The 21,775-nt window shown below is 40.6% G+C and overlaps 2 protein-coding genes across 4 annotated transcripts in view; one reads left to right on the forward strand and one right to left on the reverse strand.

Annotated features, from left to right (window-relative positions):
- The window catches only part of ipo4 (importin 4), a 34,613-nt gene extending 18,273 nt beyond the window's left edge, over positions 1-16,340 (forward strand). For 2 of the 3 annotated variants that reach the window (XM_056364039.1, XM_056364040.1), the window contains exons 22-30: positions 77-182; positions 994-1,187; positions 1,312-1,362; positions 9,670-9,795; positions 10,483-10,709; positions 10,819-10,951; positions 13,963-14,067; positions 15,248-15,317; positions 15,529-16,340. In XM_056364039.1, coding sequence (XP_056220014.1) covers positions 77-182; positions 994-1,187; positions 1,312-1,362; positions 9,670-9,795; positions 10,483-10,709; positions 10,819-10,951; positions 13,963-14,067; positions 15,248-15,317; positions 15,529-15,659 — 1,143 coding nt within the window. In that variant the 3' untranslated portion in view covers positions 15,660-16,340. Of the gene's footprint in view, positions 1-76; positions 183-993; positions 1,188-1,311; positions 1,363-9,669; positions 9,796-10,482; positions 10,710-10,818; positions 10,952-13,962; positions 14,085-15,247; positions 15,318-15,528 lie in introns of all 3 variants that reach the window. The other variant, XR_008826093.1, reaches the window with a different exon arrangement.
- A 112-nt stretch (positions 16,341-16,452) lies between these two features.
- si:ch211-196f5.2 (uncharacterized protein LOC556372 homolog) lies at positions 16,453-18,702 on the reverse strand. Its single transcript, XM_056365062.1, has 4 exons — positions 18,676-18,702; positions 17,640-17,926; positions 17,459-17,558; positions 16,453-17,350 (listed from the first exon to the last, which is right to left on the reverse strand). Exons 1-4 carry the CDS (start codon positions 18,700-18,702, stop codon positions 17,204-17,206), a joined length of 561 nt encoding a protein of 186 aa, XP_056221037.1. The 3' UTR covers positions 16,453-17,203.
- Between the last annotated feature and the right edge of the window lie 3,073 nt (positions 18,703-21,775).

The raw sequence follows: 21,775 nt of genomic DNA on the forward strand, positions 1-21,775 counted from the left end.
TGTTTGTTTTAGTTTTATGCAACACTACCCACTGTGCTGTAGCTTTATGTTTTTGTATGCTTCCCTACCTCCCTAGTTTCCGCACGAGGATGTCCGCAGGGCAGCATTTGGGGCCATGGGCCAGTTTTGTCGAGCTCAGCACAAAGTGTGGAAGCAGAATCCCACTGAGGCCAACCACCATGGTAAAGCTCTCTTCTCAGGAACTCTATGCTACTGTTATTATGTTAGGAAATACAGAAATGGGCATTGCTGCTTTTTGCTGCAATTGGGATTATTGATGAATAACATCAAGGGAAATTAAACAAGTTGGCTCTAAGCAGATTTATACTGTTTGATTATACAGACCTGCCAGCCTGTAAGCAGTTTGCGTAGCAGGAATGCATTTTGACATCAAAGTGTAATAGTACAATTTGTCAATGCTGGTCCCGCTTTTTGAGTTTGACCAGTTGAGTAGTACTCAAGTATATGCCAATGAGTGTCTGTCGAAAAGCAAAAGAAGAATAAGAATAATTAAACCAATCATAGCACCGGGTTTGTTTCCCTTGCCTGCACTCACCTACCAAAAACATATTCGCAAGTGGGGATGGTTGACAAATGTGTCATTTCAAGAGACACTAGCTAGGAGCAGCAAATTGACAACAACATTTTGACCTCCTTTGCAAAGGTATACGGACTGGGGAGGACGTAGAAATTTGAGACTGTGAATTAAGTTAAAAGAATGAATTACATTTGTATTTGCAAGCTATCTTGCTTGTTTACCGGTCATTGAAGTTGGCAAATTAAGTCATATTGTCCGTATGTTGTAGATGGTTGAACGCGATTTTCCATAGTATTCATAATATGAATTATTGCAGCCAAATGTGTAATTATAATTACCAGAGCAGATCATGGCACCCCGGCTGAAAAAGTTTTTAACTATCAAACGGGTATTAATGTAGTTGCCTTTAGATAATATTAACTTAATTCCTCCACGTTCTTGTTTCCATTGCCCAGCCCTACTGAAGTTACTGGACATTGTGCTTCCTTGCTTTGTGGAAACGATTCGGACGGAGCATGAGCGCCAGGTTGTGATGGGCATCCTGGAAACCATGAACAGTGTCATCAAATCCTGCAAGGAGGAGGTTTTCAAACATCCTTTACACCTTAAGGAGATTAGCTATGTCATACGTGATGTGCTCAAGAAGAAGGTGAGAGGAGAGAAGACTAATGGGGGCTGGGGAGGCATCATTTTCCAAAGCTAGGGTTGATAAAATAATTTCACGTAAATGATGATTCCTAGGTGGATGTTGATCTTTTTCTCTCTCTGTTCAGACTGTTTGTCAGGATGGTGGTGATGATGAAGCTGATGATGAAGACCAACAGGTTAAATGTCCTTGCACTGCATGAGTCAGAGTTATGAACATTGAAGTCCATATTTACAAGTGATCTGTCGCCACATTGGAATAGATATCTGAATCACATTTTTTATTCTTCAGAAAGGGTTTAGACCCCATCACTCCCAATCTCTCATTTACAAAAGTACTCAGACCCTTTTTTCAGTACATTGTTGAAGCAGCTGGAGTAGGGCAGTCATGTGGCAGAAGTGCAATGCATAAAATCATGCATATACAGGTCAGGAGTTCAAGTTAATGTTCACATTAATCATCAGAATGAAGACAAAATGTGATCTCAATGATTTTTACTTTGACATGATTGTTGGTGCCAGACAGGCTGATTTGAGTGTTTCTCGAACTGCTAATTTCGTGGGATATTAAAGCGCAGTAGTTTCTAGACTTTACTCAGAATGGTGTGAAAAACAAACAACTGCCAGTGATAGGGTTGTGCTGATGGATGATGATATCTGTGATCAGTGATCATTAGAACGATCGCTGATTGCTCATTCCTTTTGCAAAATTGACTTGTTTTCCCATTAATGTAGTAACTTAATATTTGTAGTATTAAATTATTATTAGATTTGCCATGCCACAGTTTAACGTATATAACGCACCAACACACACGCACACACTCCGATCAGCTGATGGTAATGAAGCTGCTTGTTGTGTGTAGGCGCTGCACTGTGCTTAAACAGAGCGGAGAAGATCGGCAGACAGACAGAACAGGAGAAGAACATAACGTATATGCCCCCCATACAGTTCACGTAATCTAGTTGATATTTATATTAATTTCAAGTACTTGATGATCCAATCATCACTAAATCGTATGTCATAAAGAGGGCTAATAAAAAGAAATGAAATGGTGTATTGATTGATTTTCCAAACGTCAATCATGCATTTGAGTAACATGCAAGGAAACATTCCACCTGAAAAGTGTCTGGTAGCTGCTGGTAGCCTCTGAGCTGCTAAGTGAATTTTTTTTATTTGAATAATTAATAAAGACGAAAAGACAGAAAACAAACTTTTATTCATCATTCACCCATGATGAAGCTGTTCATAAAGTAGGTGGAAATCTTTTATAAAGATCTGCTGTACCTGTGATTAAGAAAGCAGAGGAGTGTGCTCGCTTTTTGGCCGGCGGAGAGAAATGGGGCTGCCCGATTATGTCAAAAATCATTATCATGATTATTTTGATCAATATTGAGATCACGATTATTCAACACGATTTCTCATTGACTTTGGGAAAAAAAAACAGAAAAACAAAAAAACTGATTTCAAAACAATAAGCTTTGTGTCTATGTAGTTATTCCCATTATACGTGATATAAGTTATATATAGTATTAGATATCTGAACGTGGGATACATTCCCCTGACCACCCCCACCCCTGACTGACCTGAATTTCTTAACATTTCATATGATGTTCTATCCATTTCAGATTGAATTTAAGAACACACCCAGAACAATCAGCTGGTTAATGGTTACTTTTCATCATTAACCCATATTCGTATAATGTAGTTAACTCTGTGTGTGGGCTTTAGGCTCCAGCATACAAAACGCTCCCGATGCAACGACGGGCAAACTACGAACTAGTCGGTCGAAAACTGTACATTTCTCACCCGTGTTTCCGTCCTTAAACGAAAAAGACTGAACCACACTACAAAACGTTTAGTTCTCTCCATTATCACTAAGAGCAGTGTGTGTGTGTGTGTGTGTGTGTTGCACAGTGCTCCAGCGTGTGTGAGAGCGCTGGCTGCTCTGCTCCTCTCACACAGGTACAGAGAGAGAGATGCAGATGCATTTCTGTGTAGGGAACAGCGAAAATACATCATAGACGAATGCCTTACTGAGAAACGGAGTTGGAGAATGTGCAAGAGAAGTTTTACATTGCAATAACAAACAAAATCTATTTTCCTAATCTCGTCAGTACCGAGAGCAGAACCGATAACATTGGATGGTTTTTGTAAGGGGGATGAAATTTGTTGTGAAGCAGAATGCAGCACAATAATCGTTTTCTGTTGATTATCTTGTTTTCATAATCATTGGAGGCCAAGATTGTAATCGAAAACAAAATTCAAGTTATTGCCCAGCCCTAAAATGCGCAATGCAAAAGGATACAATCAGCATCCATACTAGGGTCAAATGACTATGCAGTATTTATTGGCTCCGGCTCCAATCGGCATTGATGTAAACACAGCACCCTTGTTCACCCCTTTTCTGATTTTCAGAACTCTGTGAGTGCACTCTGTTACTGCATGCAATGACATTAGTCCCTGCAGTTGCGTGTGTCCTCTCAGGCAAACTTGGCAGGCATTGTAAAAGGACTCTGGGGGTATTTTTCTGCATTCAATAAACTTGTTATATACAGGGTAGTTTTGGTGTAAAAAGGATATCAGATAAGCACTCTTTGCAGCTGTGGTAAGCAGAAAAGCATCTCATAATGCACAGCACATTGAAACTTTAGGCTTATGAGCTACAACAGCAGAAGAAGTTGTGTTCCACTCCTGTCAGCTAAGAGCAGAAATCTGACGCTGCAGTGGGCATAGGCCACCAAAACTGGACAGATGAAGACTGGAATAATGTAGCCCGGTCTGATGGATCTGGATTTCTGCTGAGGCACACAGATTGTGGAATCGGAATTTGTTGTCGACAGCATGAATTCATGGTCCCAGTCTGCCTTGTGTCAACAGTCCAGGCTGCTGGTAGTGGTGCTATGGTGTGGGGATGTTTTTTGGCACTCTTTGTGCCCCTTAATACCAGTCAATCATGGTTTGGATGCCACAATGCCACAGCCAGAGTGTCCCTGTGTGGCCTTAGTTTACCGATCTTTTATTGCTACGACCAACATGATAATGCACCATGTCAGAAAGAAAAAGTAGTCTTAAACTGGTTTCATGAACATGACAATCAGTACACACTAATATTCTACTATTATTCAGAAGAAAGATTAGATACTTAGATAGATACTTTATTTATTCAGTACACACTAATATTCTACTATTATTCAGAAGAAAGATTAGATACTTAGATAGATACTTTATTTATTCCCTAGGTGAAATTCATGTGTCCATTAGCTCATTGTTGATAATAATATAAAACGTTAATAATAAATAAACAATAATAATTAGATTAGTCCACTTCCTTTGGCTGAGTTGTTGTATAGCCTGATGGCAGTGGGCATAAAGGATATCCTAAACCCCCCTGTTCAGCAGCGCAGTGAGATGAGATGTTTGCTGCACCTGTAGCTGCTTCTCTGTCCTGCTAGAATGTTGTAGAGAGGATGGTTGGTATTGTCCAAGATAGCCTCCTTTTTACATTGCATGCATCTCTCCACAACAGTCCTGAGCAGTAGCGATTGCTCTAAGCATCCACCGGAGCAGTTTTCAAGTTTTTCATTCCGTTGTTCGGAGTTGATCTGGAGACGTTACTGATCCTCAGCGACTTTGTTTTTGTTAAAAACGACTAGCGTTGTGTTTGGCGACTCTCTTCTGTCACTCTGCGAATTTACATATAAATCAACGGACACATTTTATGATGTAGGCCGAAAATGAGCTTCCCCTCCTATAAGACCAGCAGCCGCCACTGGTCCTGAGTGAGTCCAGACTCCTGTGTCCAGTTTCTTTGTGTTCATGTTGGACCTGCTGCTGCCCCAGCATAAAAAAGTACACTGGCCACCACTGACTGATAAAACATGTAGCATTTCACTGCAGAAGTCAAAGGACCTGAGCTAAAAAGAGCCAGCTCTGCCCCTTCTGGTAGATGGCATCCTTGTCAGGTAATCCACAATCCAGGATGTGAAGCAGGGATCCACCCCCATCCCTTCCAGCTTGTCTTTAAGGATGCGGGGTTGGATGGTGTTAAATGCACTTGAAAAATCAAGAACATAATCCTCATGTAACTACCTGGCTCATCCAAGTAAGAATGGCCCGGTGGAGCATGTAAAGGATGGCATCATCCACTCCAATATGTTCTTTGTAGGCAAACTGTAGGGGGTCAAGTGCATGTTAAAACTGTGGCCTCAGAAAGTGGAGAAGCAGGCGCTCCAGGGTCTTCATGAGGTGTGATGTGAGGGCCACTGGTCTGTAGTCATTTATCTCAGCCGGTCGTCCTACTTTAGGTATTGGGACAAGATATGATGTTTTCCACAGGGCCGGGACCCTCCCTGTTTTCAGGCTTAAGTTGAAGATCCTCTGGAGAGGCTCAGCCAGCTGGGCTGCGCAGTCCTTTAACAGCCTCAGACACACACCATCCAGGACGTAGCCTCTTGGGCTTTGCCCTCACCTCCTCCGCTGTAAAGGACAGGAGACTTGACCCCAGTGTGGAGGGAGTTGCAGCTGCAATGTCAGGTTGTGAAGGAGATGCTGTAGGAGAAACTGCAGCTGAAGCAGTGGGAGAGAAAACAGGTGAGGCTGTGTCAAACCTGTTGAAGAATAAGTTGAACTCATTGGCCTTATCCACATCACCTGATGTTGCCTGGCTGTTGTTCTCTTTATAGCCAGTGATGGTCCTCATCCCCTTCCACACCTCTGGTGGTGTTGTGCTGCTGTTTACTCTCTCCTTTTGTAGTCCTTCGCCTGCTTTAATCTCTTCAGCTCATGTTGCACACACCTGAGCTTCTCCCTGTCTCCATCCCTGAATGCCTCCTTTTTCTGGTTGAGGCGGGTCTTGATGTTACTGGTGATCCAGGGTTTGTTGTTTGGCAAGTAGTGTACAGTCCTTACTGGTATTACAGTGTCTATACAGAAGTTAATGTAGTCTGTGGTACATTCAACTATTCTGTCAAGGTCAGTGTCCTTGCTGTTATCATTTTCATGTGACTCCAACAGTACATTCCAATCTGGCCTCTGGGGTCTAGTTCCTGAATGAGCAGGTGGTTGCAGCCTGCCTCAATACACAGGGCTTGTAGGAAGGCTGAAGAAAAACCAGATTACGATCTGATCTGCCAAGTGGTGGTAGAGCTGAAGCAGTGTAGGCCTCCTTTACATTTGCATACAACAGATCAAGTGTCTTATTTTCCCTTGTCGGACAGTCAACATACTGAGTGAAGCCAGTCAGGTGAGAGGTGAGAGTGACATGGTTAAAATCCCCCGATATTGCAATGATTGCATCAGGGTGTTGGGTCTGTACTCTCGCAACAGTTCGTGAATGTCGTCACACAAGACTGCAGGCTCTGCTCGTGGTTGAATATAAACAACAATGGCGATGATGTGAGAGAACTCTCTTGGTACATAGTATGGTCTAAGAACAACTGCCAACAGTTCAATATCCCAACAGCAGATTTTCTTCTTCACTGTGATGTGACCGGGGTTGCACCATCTATTGTTCACAAGCAGAACCAGTCCTCCACCTTTATTCTTCCCACTTTGGCGTCTGTGTCCGCTCATACTGCAGTGAAGCCTGGTAAATCCACTCAACGGTCAGGAGTGTTGTTGTCGTTTAACCAGGTCCCTGTGAAACACATGAGACTACATGCGCCATATGCTCAATGGTTCTTCACAAGTGCCTCCAGTTCATCACACTTGTTAGCCAGAGAGTTGACATTTCAATGGTAGAAAAGGCTTACAGTATATCTCCATCTCCTAGCCTTTAGCATAGCCCCGGCTCTGCATCCACGGTACGGCTTCTTCCACTCAGCTGGTATGGGATGTTTAACTCCATATCTGGTACACTTTAAAGCCAGGATTACTTCCTTCGTGTACATTATTTTCTCCATCGTCAGACGAAACGACGTAGAATAAAAACATTTTAAAAATCGACAAAAAAATAATCAAATATATTGCAAAAAAACTAAGAGCTATGCAAACTTGCTGCCACTTGTTGGCAGCACATCATGTGTCATTTGAATATGACAATATTCTGAATTTGTTACAGGCCAACATCATATTCCATTTGGATATCCCAAATTTGGCCCTTTTCTGAATATTGCATTTTCTGATTAAGACGAGGGATATGCCAATATTGTTTGGGTTTTAGGAGCATTCTTTGGATATGTGAAAAGTGCATGAAGCACTTGGGGGTCTTTACAGCAGTTTGCAACACGCAGCCTCTTGCCTGTTTATGGTCAGCTCTGTACGTTGTACACAAACCAACAAGACAGTTTGCAAGGCTGGGGTAGAGATCAAGCATCATCCCCGGGGCTAAAAATTTAAGCCAACACATAGGTGACAAGGTTCATTGAATGGCTGCTTGAATTTGACTCAAAGTGAGTAAATCCTTTATAAAATATTATGAAATATTTACAGAAGACATATGTTTACAACGTGCTACGAAAAAGTGTTTTGGTCTCATAGCTAATTTTCCCCTTCGCTGGGTGAATTTTCATATAACTCACCCATTCAAATTTTATTTATGCATAATTAAAGGTGTGGCTGCTTTGAGGGACAGGTGGGTTAGCGTGTGCTTGCCACAAACTGGCATGCATAGAAGTCTTGGTTTCACACACATTTTTGGATTAGCCGGGAGTTAGGTGGAGTCGGGTGCTGCCAAGAGGGTGACAGTGGAGCAGCTTGCTCTGAGCTTCTACACCTCTCCTCTCGGTCTGCCACTAATGACTATTTTTGTAAAAATGAATCTATTGACTATTTTAACAAATTTTGTCGATTAATCTGAATGATTATTTTTCCTCCAGAAAATTTAAATGACACTCTAGCATGATCAATAAGCCCAGATTTTGGGTTAGACATTTTCTCAAACTCTTATTCAGTGTAAATTCTCAGGCAGCAGCGGACGGCTTCATGACTTTATTAAAGTATGTATCAGCTAAAGGGACAATAGATATTAAAAAGCTCTACTAATGAACAGACAGCATTTACACATGAACTAATCTTTCACATGTTTGTGATTGATCTCACTGTGCGCCATAAAAAATAATAATCACAAAATAACATTGGTTAAACAAGACTTATAGTGAAGAGATTTGAACTATGATGTGCTAATCTTCCCAAAGTCAGACATTAACCAGCTGATTTATCTTATCCATACACTTATTGATCCAGCTCAGACTATTAGTGGTTCTTTTTTTAAAATAAATTCTGAGCAGGATTTGAATGCATTTGGCTGGTTTTTCTCAGCCAGTTGCTCAATTTACAACAGTCTGCCATGTTTTAAGATTTGTGTTAAATTAAGATAATCATTTAGACTTGCATACAGACAGCTTTCATTGTAGCCTTTCCTAACAGTTAGCTATTGGCTTAACCAGTGCAATGTTGTGTAAAAGACACCGGGAGTCAACGGAGTGGATGAAAATATCTCTGTTCTGTTTGGTGCTTGTTGAACAGGTGGTTGGATAAAGTTCTTATTGGCCTTTTATTTTTTATTGCACTTACAGTGATGTAAAGTTCAGTGATAGTTGTCGTCAACTCCGGTCTTCAGTCATCTTTACTTCACCTGGTTCTGTGGCTGGCAGAGACTCTGTCATGCTATTTGCGCCGTGTCTGTATGTGTGTGCATGCGCTGTGTACCTGCAGCTCCGCCTCTGCTGGAGAGCAGGGCAGAGGGCAAAGAAGCACTGCGACCATAGCGATTTACAAAATAAATATATGGCGGTTAATAGTGACTGATCACAAATAAATCAATTTGTGGTAAACAATTCGTCAACATGAAATATTGACGTCGATGCAGCCCTACTCTCCTCAGAAACCTATTCATGACGTCGCAGGCTACGTCCAACTTTATTTACAGGCTATAGTACAGCATGCTCAAAAGAATAGTCCACATTTCTGAATGGAAGGCCAAATGTACCTCTTTTTAAACATTTTTGAAAGTCTTGGATATCAGTAGGTTTTTAAATATGCACAAATATCTCAATGTTAACCTTAGTTAATCAGAGTATGCATGGCTGCATGTAAACGGGAATATTCATGGAATATTTATTTTCATTAGCCATGTAAACATGTTTGTAGGAATATTTTCTTTTGGCATAAGGGCAAAAACTGGAATATTTTGTGCATGTAAATGCCGTGAATGAGTTCAGTGTACTTCACTGACCTCTCCAGTCGCCAGGTCTGAATCCAACAACCTTTGGGATGTGGTAGAATGGGAGATTCATAGCATGAATATGCAGGTGACAATTCTGCAGAAATTTTGTGATGCGTCATGTCAATGTGGACCAGTGGAAAGGAAGGTTTCTAGCATTGTGAACACCATGCCGTGAAGAATTTAGGCTGTTTGAGAGCAAAGGGAAGCCATAATCAGTATTAATATGATGTTCCTAATGAGGTGTTTGGTGTGTGCAGTTTGGTGCCTACATCCTTGTCCAATGACTCAGAGTGCTTACTGTTGTCTTGCTGTCTGTTTCAGGCGGAGTATGATGCCATGCTCCAGGAGTTTGCTGGGGAGGGAATCCCCCTGTTGGCCTCTTCTGTCCCTGCAGATAACTTCGCCCCTTTCCTCAACGACCTGCTGCCTCTCATCATGAGCAAAGCTGTGAGTCTGGATGCACTGACAGGAACAGGAGTTTAGCCTATTTAATCCAACACGTTTTATGCCTCTGTGCCAGTGACACTCTCTTTGTGTGTGTGTGTGTGTTTGTGTTTGTGTGTGTGTGTGTGTGTGTGTGTGTGTGTGTGTGTGTGTGTGTGTGTGTGTGTGTGTGTAAATGAGGGTAAATGAGGTTAGCTTATAATGACAGGAAATGAATCATTTGATCATTGATGCAAAGCTGCAGCACACACACTGATCGTGTGGGCAAATGCAAGGCAGTCCAGCAAGGTAGCCATCACACACACGCAATGCAGGCAGTGTATCCAGGGTGTAATGTAACTCTTGACAGTACAGCTGCTGACTGGTCACAAAGTCTTTGCAACTATGTGCTTATTTTCAAGAGACTGAGCTCTGACTTCATGATTGGCTAAATACAAAATATGGCATTTGGTTGCTTGAAAATTTGATTGCCTTAACAGAAACAGACAACCAACTGATCATAGTTCTCAGTGTCTACTTTTCCAAAAAAGTGGATGGCTGGAGTGACAATATCCATGAGGTGCTTCATATAAACAAGTTTATTCTTATTTACACAATTTTTGGCTACAGCCAAAAATGAAATAATGCCTTTGGTGTATCCTGTTTTGCTCAGTGTCAGGCTCACGTTTGTCCTCTGTTTCCACTTAAAAGAAGTCCTCTTGTACAGTGGCAGAGCGCTCCTTCTCTGTGGGTATTATTGGAGAAATCCTGCAGGCCCTTGTGAGTGTATCTGGGGGCAGAGGAGTGGCAGGCCGACTGTCCAATCGTTTGCTTCCTGTGCTGGTGGCTGGAGTGAAAGACGGTGATCCTGAGGTACGCAACAATAGCGTGTTTGGACTAGGATGTTTGGCCCAGGCAGCTGGACCCATCGTTGCATCGTATCCTTCTTACCAGTGTGTCTTTCTTGTCTTAAGTAAGTGTTGTGTATTCATGGATAATTTTAAAAAATATTCACATAAAAGTGTTCCTTACAAAAGTTTGTTCCAGAGACTATCCCATGATGCTGTCTGTGTTTTCCAACCTGCTGGCCAAAGAGTCAGACCCTAGAGTAGTTGACAACCTCTGCGCTGCCCTTTGCAGGATGATCATGAGTAACGTGGATGCTGTCCCTCTGGAGCAGGTACAGTGCATTCAGAAAGTGTTCAGATCCCTTCAATTTTTTTTTTCACATTTTGTTATGTTGCAGCATTATTCTAAATTCTAAATGGACCATTTTTTCCCTCATCAATCTAAACTCTATCCCATAATGACAAGGTGAAAACAGAATTGTTTTGTGTTATTTGACGCATAATTATAGCGCCACCATATGGCTGAATGGGATCACATCTTGGTGAAGCATTAACACTAACACAACTGAGATTTTGATGAATACTTGACATGTGGACCAAATTTGGTGAAATTCTGTCCACCAGGTTTTGAGGTAAGCATTTTTCGTATTTATGGCACCCCCCAGGCTCAAAATGCTTTGGTAGGCCTGTTCCACATCACGCCACAGAGGTATCTACTAAGTTTTATGATGATTGGACAAATGGTTAATGAGTTATGACCAATATTGGCTAAGCCCCGCCTGTTGTGAAGATATATTTGTTGATGGTGGCCATGTTTTCTGCCCATCTTGCTCATTTATATGAAAAATGTATATTCATTTCCCAAGGCGGTGTACCAAATTTGGTGTTTCTAATCTAACAATTCATAAATTTCTATTTATCTTAGTGTTTTTAAAATTATGCATATTAGCAAAAAAATTTATCCTGTTGGACTTTTAGATTTTAATTGGCTTTTTTGTAGAGCACATTGAGCTGGACATGTGTGTCAAATTTCAAGTCAATAAGACAAATGGTGTGAGGGGCGTGGCCTTTCCAAAATTTAATATTAAATCCTTGATTACAGCGCAACCATTTGGCTGATTGCAGTCATACTTCTTTGGATAGTAGCGCACATCATTTCCAGTTATTTGGCCAAGTTTCTTGTTTCTCGCTCATTCCAGCTCTCAGCAATTTGAGCCGTGGCAGAAGACAAATAATAATAAACCTGAGCAAAAACAATAGGGTTCTACCTCTTTGGGGTTAGAACCCTAATAAACCTGAGCAAAACAAAATTATTATTATTAATTATAGCCGCAAGCGTCAATTTGCGGGTTCTGACCGTTTTGCACTCAAATGAGACAAGCAGACAATTTTAGCTTATTAATGCTTAGGTTGACCTATTCGATATAAAAACCTGAAGATATCTACCCAGGTTTATGATGATTGGACAATGTAAATGAGTTATGGCCAATATTAGCTAAGCCCCGCCCTTCGCAATGACATTTCAGTCAATGGCGGCTGTGTTTTTCGACTGATCTTGCTCATTTGTAAAAGAAATGTGCCACTCAGTCACCCAAGACTGTATATATATATCCAAATTTGGTATTGATAAAGTAAAAATTCAAAAAGTTCTATTCATTTGACTGTTTTTAATGTTTTGTTGGCTCAAAATCCATATTGGTAGTCGGTATTATCACACAGGCTTCTTGTAGAGAATATTGACCTGTAGCGGAGAGGTAAATTTGAAGACGATGGGATTCTCGGTGTGGCGGGCAGCCTTTCAAATTTTTTACAATTTTGACTCTCAATTCTATAATTGAGAGTCAAAATTGTAAAAAATTTGCCACCATATGGCCTATAATATTTTTTGTGAAACATTTACACACCATTTGGAGTTATGATACCAATTTTTGTGTCTGGCTCATTCCAGCTCTCTGCAAATTGGGCGATAGCTTAAAATGGCACATATTGATGAATAGACCCCGCCCACTTTCATCAATCAATATGGCACTTCAGATTTTCATTAATACTCGCCTCCAGAACATGTTTACCAATTTTGGTGAAAATCTGTTCAACCAGATTTTGAGGTACATATTTTTGGTATTTATGGCATCCCCTAGAGTGCAGGCCCAAAATACTTTGATCGTCCTTCTCCGTGTCCCAGCCTGAAGATATGGACCAAGTTTCATGATAATTGGACATATGGTTAACCAGTTATGGCCATTATTAACTAAGCCCTGCCCTTTGCAAAGATATTTTGGTTGATTGTGGCCATGTTTTTTTTTTAACAATCTTGCTTGTCTGTAATAGAAATTTGCATATTCATCTCCTAAAGCGGTTTACCAAATTTGGTGTTTCTCATCTCAAAATTCATTAAATTCTATTCATTTTACTGTTTTTCAAATTATGCAAATTAGTTAAAAATCTATGTTATTGTCCAAGAAGCATTTTTTTTTTTTGCTTTTTTTTTTTTAAGAGCACATTGAGCTGTGTGTGTCAAATTTCAAGTCAATCAGACAAATGGTGTGAGGGGCGTGGCCTTTTGAAAATTACTTTTTTGAGCCTTGATTACAGCACCACCATGTGGCGGATTGCGTTCATACTTCTTGGGCCAGTAGCGCACATCATTTCCAGTTATTTGGCCAAGTTTTGTGTGTTGCTCATCCCAGCTCATGGCAATTCCGGGTTCTAACAGTTTTGCACTCCCCTAAGAGAAGCAGCCAAATTTCAGCTACTTAATGCTTCTGCAGACCTACTTGCCATAACAACCTGAAGATATCCACCAAGTTTTATGATGATTGGACAAATGGGGGTTGGAACACTAATAAACCTGAGCAAAAATAATAGGGGTTAGAACCCTAATAAAAGTTGAAATATCACCTTATTATTTCAAAGTTGATCCACAAAATGGGAGGCACCTGAGCTGAATTTCAAGTGCCACAGCAAGGTGTCTGAATACTTTTGTCAATGTGATATTTCAGTTTTTCCTATTTATTAAATTCCCCCAAATTCCTAAAATTCTGTTTTCACTATGTCATTATGGGGTATAGAGTGTAGATGGATGAGGGGAATTTAAAAAAAAAAATACTTATTTTAACATAATGCTGCAACATAAAATGTGAAAAATTTGAACAGGTCTGAGCACTTCGGGGATACACTTTATATTGCAGTTTACACTTTCTGTCAAGATGTTTTTATTCCCACAACTAATCTTTGGTGCGATCAACACATTTTGACAAGTAGAAAATTCCCCAGAAACTCAGCTAACAACAGAATTCTGTGCATTTTATTGTTCAGTCAGTTCACATGCTGTGCTCTGTGACAGGTTGTCCCTGCTCTGGTGGCTCATCTTCCCCTTAAAGAGGACTTGGAAGAGAATAAGACGGTGTTCAGCTGCCTGGCCATGCTCTACACACACAGTCCTGCCTTGGTATCAACTTTCCTAGTGTAAAGAGAATATGTGATGAGATTCTGTCTCTGTTGGGAAGCTAGGCATAAAAAGTAATATTTTGAAAAACTCTATGTATGTGGGCTGGAAACATTTTTATGCGTTTGTGCCAATGACAGCCAGTCTTGTTTTCGGGTTGTCCCTGCGTATGTCTGTTCCATTCTTGTGGACAAGATATCTCAGTAACACCTTGATGGAACTTTATCAAATCTGGCACAAACATTAACGAGGATCCGAGAATGAACTGGGGGTCAAAGGTCAAGAGCGTGTGACCTCATAAAACACAGTTTTGGCCTTGTGAACGAGATATCTCAGTAACGCCTTGAAAGAATTCAGCACAAATGTACACTTGAGAAACATAAGCAGAAAAATTTGACAATATTGTTGCTAGACTGAATGTACTATTGTTTGAAATGATCCCCACACATGGTTTTTTAGGAACAACTATCAGGCCAGTCCTGTCAATTATTAATAAATGTTATATTTTATTCTGTATATTCCTGCAATCTGCCACATTATGCACACAGTATTTTAACTCTCTTGATCATAGTATCTTAAACAGTGAAGCAGGGCTTTGACTACAGGGGTTTTTGGACAAATATTCCCAGATTCACCCTCCCAACAATTGGTGTAGAAATCTGCTCTGAGACCTTGGTCGGTACTGATATTCAGCCCAGATCATCTGGTAATGTGAGGGGTTTGCACATCCAGTCTCAAACCATCTGGACTGCTCACAGACTCATTGGGCTGCCCTGGTTATATCAAACATGTTTTATATTTAGGAGTTAAGAACTTTCACAATAGCCCCCACATTAGTCCCTGTGCAGCTGACAGTGTTGCCAAGCAATTGTAAATGTTTTAGCCCTTGAGTCTCCCCAACCATCTTGTAGTGTGTATGCAAGTAGAGAGAAAAGAATCGGAGGTTTCTCCTAATGTGCATAATACAACCCAATATCAAAATTTGTTAGGATTTTAAAACTCCTGTAGTTGGAGCCCAGCTTTAGTCAAACTCAGCAATTTAGACATGGATAGAGGATGCATACATTTGATTCAGAAAAAAAAACATCACTTGCATGGATAACAGTGTTAAACTCCAGACATTGTGTGATGTGTGCATTTAATTAATGGACTTACACTAAACATATTTTTTTTCCTTTTTCAGGTTTTGAAGCTAATGAAGCCCATAATTACTGCTTCCAGTCATGTCCTGGGCAATGAGAATGTTGATAAAGGTGAATGTCATTACTAAAATCAACATGTCTTTGGAAAGAGGCAGCACTATTTAGTGTATAGTACAGCCTTTGCCCTTCATTTAGATTTATGTTCCCCCTCACTGAACATCCAGCCTCTGCATTTTTCTAATCGGTGTTGGTCCATTTCAGTACTCTGTCTTTAGGTGTTTTTCTGTCATCCCTAAACTCTTAATCTGTTTCTCCTCCTCAGAAACCAAGAAAACTGTGGCCATGATGATGAAAGATTTTTTCCAACACCACTCTGCAGACTTCCAGTCAGCTGTAATGTCACTTTCTGGAGAGCAGCAAGACAAACTCAGTGTGGCCATCTCTGCCTCATAGCCCACACACATCCTTCAACTCTTAAGTGAAAGCTAGGCAAAACAACTTTTATACTGTAGGTGAAAAATGGGACTGATGTTGGTAATGGATCCCTAAATTATCTGAAAATAGCACTTCAACTATCTACTATAGTTATTATTACATTCAGCAGTTCTGCTTCTGAGTATTAACTATTAATTTATTTGCTTATGTGCTTGCCGTTTTGAAGTTTTATTATTGTTAAAGCTCCAGTTAACCATCCTATATTTTTACTGTTCTACATAATTTTCCTGTAATTCCTGTAAATTTCTAAAGATTGCCTCTGCCCCCTGGTTTTGCTATCTGAGTGTGAGGCAATTAATTTGATTTCCTGATAAATGTAATATTTCATCATTCAGTGGACTTTAAACTTGGGATCCCTATGCATTCTATAGTTGTTCTGCCTCTCTTTTACTCATTCATTTGCCTGAAGGGATTTCTGTAATGGGCCAACACTACAGCTGTGTACTAAGTTCTGCAGTTGTGTTCTTAGTACAGCTCTGTAATAAGTGTTTGTTTGTAATATAATTCTATTCAGTGGTACCCTACAACACAAATTACACCATGCAATTTATGTTAAGCTATTTAATCTTGCCTTGACATGGAAACAAACTGATGACACCTTGAAGCCTCTAAATAAACGAAAACTTGCCCTTCTCAAAACGAGTTAAAAACTTTGCTCTGCCATGGACTACTTGAGCTATTTTGTTAACCTCTTTTTAAAGAGTAACCAAATGGGTAGCTTTGATTCACATAAAAATTGCACTCTGTTTAGATGATGGTCACTTTTTGTTGCTCCTCAGATGTCCTGTTGTCCCTGGGCCTCAGTAAAGTCAGGCTGCTTTTTTTCCATTTCCAAAGCCATCGTCATCTGCACTGGTGTCAATGCTTTCTCCCCTGACACAGACACAGAGAGGTCTTTTTAAATGCATGTTTATCGTGTGCTCCAGATGAGATGGACAAATACCACACACTTGTAGCAGCTATGGAGGCTACCCTATGAATGTGGAAACAAACACTGAAAAGATGCAGTCTGCCTTCTGTCTGTTTACTATCTGTTTCTACAGATTTTGATCAGGCAAAATCTCTGGCAAACAATTGTGAGTAAATGGCTAATACTGGGGCAAGTAAACCAGATTTGTCTTGTGTTGTCCAGATCTGGTTGACTTGACTTGCGACTTGTGCAACTGTTTAGGTCCAAGGTTTTCTTTGGACACTAATGTAATGTTTATGTTTCAGTACCTAAGTCTGTAGCACACTTTTATGATCCACATCAGTCTGACAGTTCAGTTTCTGAGAGGTTGCTATTGAGTGCAGCAGGGCTGGCTGACTTTTGGGATATGGTTGTGCAAAAACCTTTCATTTATTATATGTTAATATGAACCCTGAGCTAACCCTGACGCACACCATGAAACAAATAAGAATCTGAATCAAGAGATCCTTGTAACTAGGAGTTAACATCAACAAAGTAATATTTAAAGCATAACATATTGTAAAACAATGCAAGATTTTTTATATGAATTTATTTAAACTAGTTCCAGACCTGTGCATCTCTGTTTCCATGGAAGGATATTCATTCCAGTGCGACAGAAGGAGCGGTCAGTGTGGGCCTCAGTGCTGTACAGGACCTCTTGGAGCTTTTTATCTCCAGGCTTCTGGGCTTTCACTCGTACCTACAAAAAGAAATCAAATGTGTTAATGTCTTTTACTTTACAGCCTCATTCTTTTGTAGAAACTGAAAATAGATTCAAGAGTTTGTTTCCTGTCATCCAAAGCCGTACCTCCAGGATAGTGATCTCTTTCTCCTTCAGCTTCCCTGCTTTATTCTTCACCTGCGTCTTTTTGGTGTCAACCCACACCACCCTCTCCTTCACCTCAGACCTGCCACATGAGCACACAGACTTGTTAATAAATCTATCTGAAACAGCTTTTTAAGACTCACCACACTGAGAGCACACTCACTCTTGTATACCCAGGTCAGCCAGTGTTGTGTCCAGGAAGGGGAAGGGTTGGTGTGTGAGGTCAGGCTGTACCTGGATGGGCAGTGTCACTGACATGGGGATCTCACACTCCAGTTCAACACACACTTTCTTGCTATGTGGCCCAGGGGACTCCCTGCCTGCTGGGCTGTCAAATCCTCTGGTGGCATGTTCCAGATGTGCCTCTCCCTCCTCCAACGACCTGTTTGTCTCATCTGCTGCCAGCTTGACTTTCTGATAAGTTATCTCAAAAGTATGTGATGTAACTCTCTCTCAGTGCTTGTATGATCTATTCCTTGTCTCTGTGACTCGGTTTCTGCACCTTTTCTCTCTAGCTGTTCTTTGTTGAGAGTTGTCGGTGATAGTGGCTGGTCTGCTCTCCTCCTCGGTGCTAATGATTCAAAGCTGTCTCTTCCAATGATAATAGCCTCTGGAAAGTGTGAGTGAATGTCTCTAATACATACAGACTTATGCTCCACCCTCCTGGCTGGTTTAAGCAGTCGTGTGAATGTGTGTTATGTGTCACTCAGATGTTAGGTTTATTAGACTGTCAGGAGGATGATGGACATATGGTGGTGTTATTACAGTGAGGAGCAATGAGGTGTTTGTGTGGATTATCAGTGTGACCAGGCCACAGTGAAGTCAGAGTTTAGTTGAGTGTGTTTCTACTGTAAACTGAGGTAATATGAGATATGAAGTACTTCTGGTCTGTTAAACAATTTGAAACTGAACTGATCTATGACTTAGAACGGATTATATATATGATGTTATATTTTAAGTACATAAATTCGGTTGCATAACACAAACTGTCAAGAGGTCACTTCAGGTTCAGTGTGGACAACAGATTTATGACTAAGATGATCACTCTACCATATCTACACCTCAGCTCAGCATTGTTTTCCTGTTCCCTCTCTCTCTAATTCCTCTGACAGTGTAGGTGACAGGAAGTTGATATGAGCTTCTCACAGTATAGCACCACATTTTCAGCTTATGAATAATGGGCTTTTGCTGTAACTTACACAAACATGGGACACATGCAGGACCATGCTGTGTATCATTTGTGTTTCCCACTGAACTAACACTGGACTTGCCATGTCACATTCCCTGTGCAGCCACAACAAATCCACACAGATAACAGCATGGTGAAGGGGGGTGATGTAAAGGTTTAATAAGGTCAAGAGGCTGATTATCTGGGCCCATATTCACAAAGCATCTTAAGGCTAAAAGTAGCTCCTAACTTGCCGATTTAGGAGAAACTCCTACAAATAATGGGCGTGTCGGTCCTAACTTTAGAAGTCCTATTGTTTGTTTTTTTACTAAGAGCTATTCACAAAGCCACTTGACGCTAAAAGTAGCTCCAAAGTCTGGGAGAAGTTAGAAGTAGTCCAGAGGACTCCTAACTCACTGAGAACAAATCACAAAGAATCGTAAAAGGGCCGCTGTCATTCCACATCGCAGTGTTTTGGAAGCCTTACGCGATGCTGAATTACTTAGAAGGTACGACTCAATTACGAATGATCATTGTGGCGTTTGTGAAGGATGCAATAACAACTCCAACTGAAACAACCCGATCAGTGCGGAAATTAAGTGTTTGGCAACGCTGCGTTACTTGGCAACAGAGAAAAGCCGACCTATTTATCAAACAATAAATGTGCTGTGACATCATATGACAATTCATATGATTAATTTTAGATGTTCAACAACTACAGAGAAATAAAGTAGCTCTGTGGCAATGCCAGTCTACCCGGTGTGATCGGTGCCAGAAATGGAACACGTGTAAAAAAAATTATTGCATCATCGCAAGATGAGATATTTGGACAGGAAAACAAAATCACACCATCGACACACAGGTTGTATTCGATGTCGCCTGTACAGTTGTAGACATTGATGTACAGTGTCCTCGATCTACACACGATTCATGGATCTTAATGGAGAGTGGCATGAGGCAGCTGTTTGAAAGGATCATATTCCAGCTGGATGTCACCTGGTGGGGGACAGGTGAAATCTTTATACACCTCAACCGACAGCTACTTTACAACAGGTACAGCTACAACAGACTTGGGGTAATAGGCTGCAAGTTAGGTTTAGTTAGGTCCTCTAGGACAGGTTAGTTTTTTTTATTTTTCCATTGAAGAGAATTGACCAAAGATTTTATAGTAAAATTAAATTATCCCGGGTCGACACGATCCTTATCATACAGATGCATTTTGGAGAATATATATAATATATTTTTAACAGTTCATCATGCAAGCACCTGTATGTCAAAAAGGTAGCTCTTACTGATGAACGCACAGAAAGTTATGATGGAGAATTTCCTCAGCTCTGCTGAGCTTTATAGTGTCATTCAACTCATTGTAATGGTTTTCACACCCAGAACTGTTTTGGTTCGCTTTCGCTGCTCTCGTGTCGATTTGAGGAAATAAGCTCTAAACCCCACTGTATTTTACCTTTCTACTATTCGGTAGACAGACAAAGTAAGCAACTAGACAGTGAACATAGTGGTGTATTTTGCAGTTAGACAGACATATATTTCTACCAGAAACCACAGCTAAAAGAACTTAACATTTGCCATGTGAGATGCTAAAGAATACTGTTCATTTGTGACTACATGAACAAGCAACTCTTTGCTTGCTCCTCATTGTTCCCGACAAAATCTGCAAGGTGATGGCGATGTCTCCACAGCTTATTTCCTGCCCCTGAGGTTAAAAATTTTACAGAAAATGAAGTGAACTGAGAGTTAATAGTGACTCTGCTGCCCGTCAGAAGTTACTGGACACATTCTATTAGTTTGAGAAATATGACTGACATTTTGCTGGAGTATGTCACAGGAAGCTGTGGATCTAAACGTTGCTGCTCGATCCCGGACTAGAACATGTCGCTTTTAATCCAAACTATTACAAAGTGTTATGAATCTTTCAAATATAATTTAATAACTCATACAAATTGGACAGTGTTTTATTGTGAATGCCATAGAGCCAATAATTAAACTTTGTTTAATGCTTACATAATGTCAAAATGTGATTATTATTAATTAAATAATAATAATGAAATTAATTTACATAGCAATGTAAGAAACACACCTACCCTCTACATTTACTTTTGACTAGAATGTATCAAATAATTATTTTGTTTGAAGTACTGTTCTGTTCCTTTGCTGTATTTTCATTATCTGCTTAAGTTTGCAAAAAGCTAACGTTTGCTTGACTCCTGTTTCATTTATATATTTTATATTTTTGGTACAAATAAGTCAAAGGCACTGCTGTAGAAATATAGCAAATTTATTACAAAATACACACTTAATTCTCTCTCGCACACACCTATAACCATAACACACACCCACTAAGAAATTAACGAAAAAGATTTGAGTTCATGGCATTGACTATGACATTTTACTACAGGAAGGGAGATGTTACAGGGCGTCCTGCAATATAGCTGAGCGGACAGCTCCACCCTGTGGGCGCGTCCTGCAGGTGCTTGTTTTGGCACCCACCTCCCTCTGACTCGTATGTACTGCACTAAAGCCACATTCCTGAAATACAATCGTTATTCACATACCTGCCACATCCACTGACATAGGAGGATAATAACGTGACAAGAGTTATTGCCAGATGTTGCTCAGGTGCTGTTGGAGTAATATTAGATGCAGGACCAGCAGATGCCAGGAGAAAGGGGGGAGTTCGAATGTCAGCTGAGCTGGTGGTGACGACAGATGATGGGTCAGAGGACAGTTCCAGTTGCTCAGTGGTAGGGTCCAGGCTGAGATCCAAACCAGCATCTCCAAAGCCCTCATCTTCCAGCTCTTCCTCTGTGTCTTTGCCTTCCTGTCTGGCAGTATAGGTAATCTATACCTATAAGCTCCCCTGGGACAGACAAGAGAATAATAGAGAGAGGAAAATTAGCTTTGACAAAATTCATAAAAAAAGATCATTCTATTTTATGGATATAACGAATAGCTTCATAATGATGGAAAGCTAAAACTCACCAGTATAAACAGCAGGTGGCTAAAAAGAGGGGAACAGCTTCCTTCCAAGCACCTTGATGCTGGGTGTTAACACAGTGAACTCCTGAGTAGCTGACCAGGGAGGGAGTCTTGACTGCCAGGGATACAGCTTCACGGTC

This window comes from Seriola aureovittata, chromosome 20, assembly GCF_021018895.1.
Source record: "Seriola aureovittata isolate HTS-2021-v1 ecotype China chromosome 20, ASM2101889v1, whole genome shotgun sequence".
NCBI classification, from domain to species: domain Eukaryota; kingdom Metazoa; phylum Chordata; class Actinopteri; order Carangiformes; family Carangidae; genus Seriola; species Seriola aureovittata.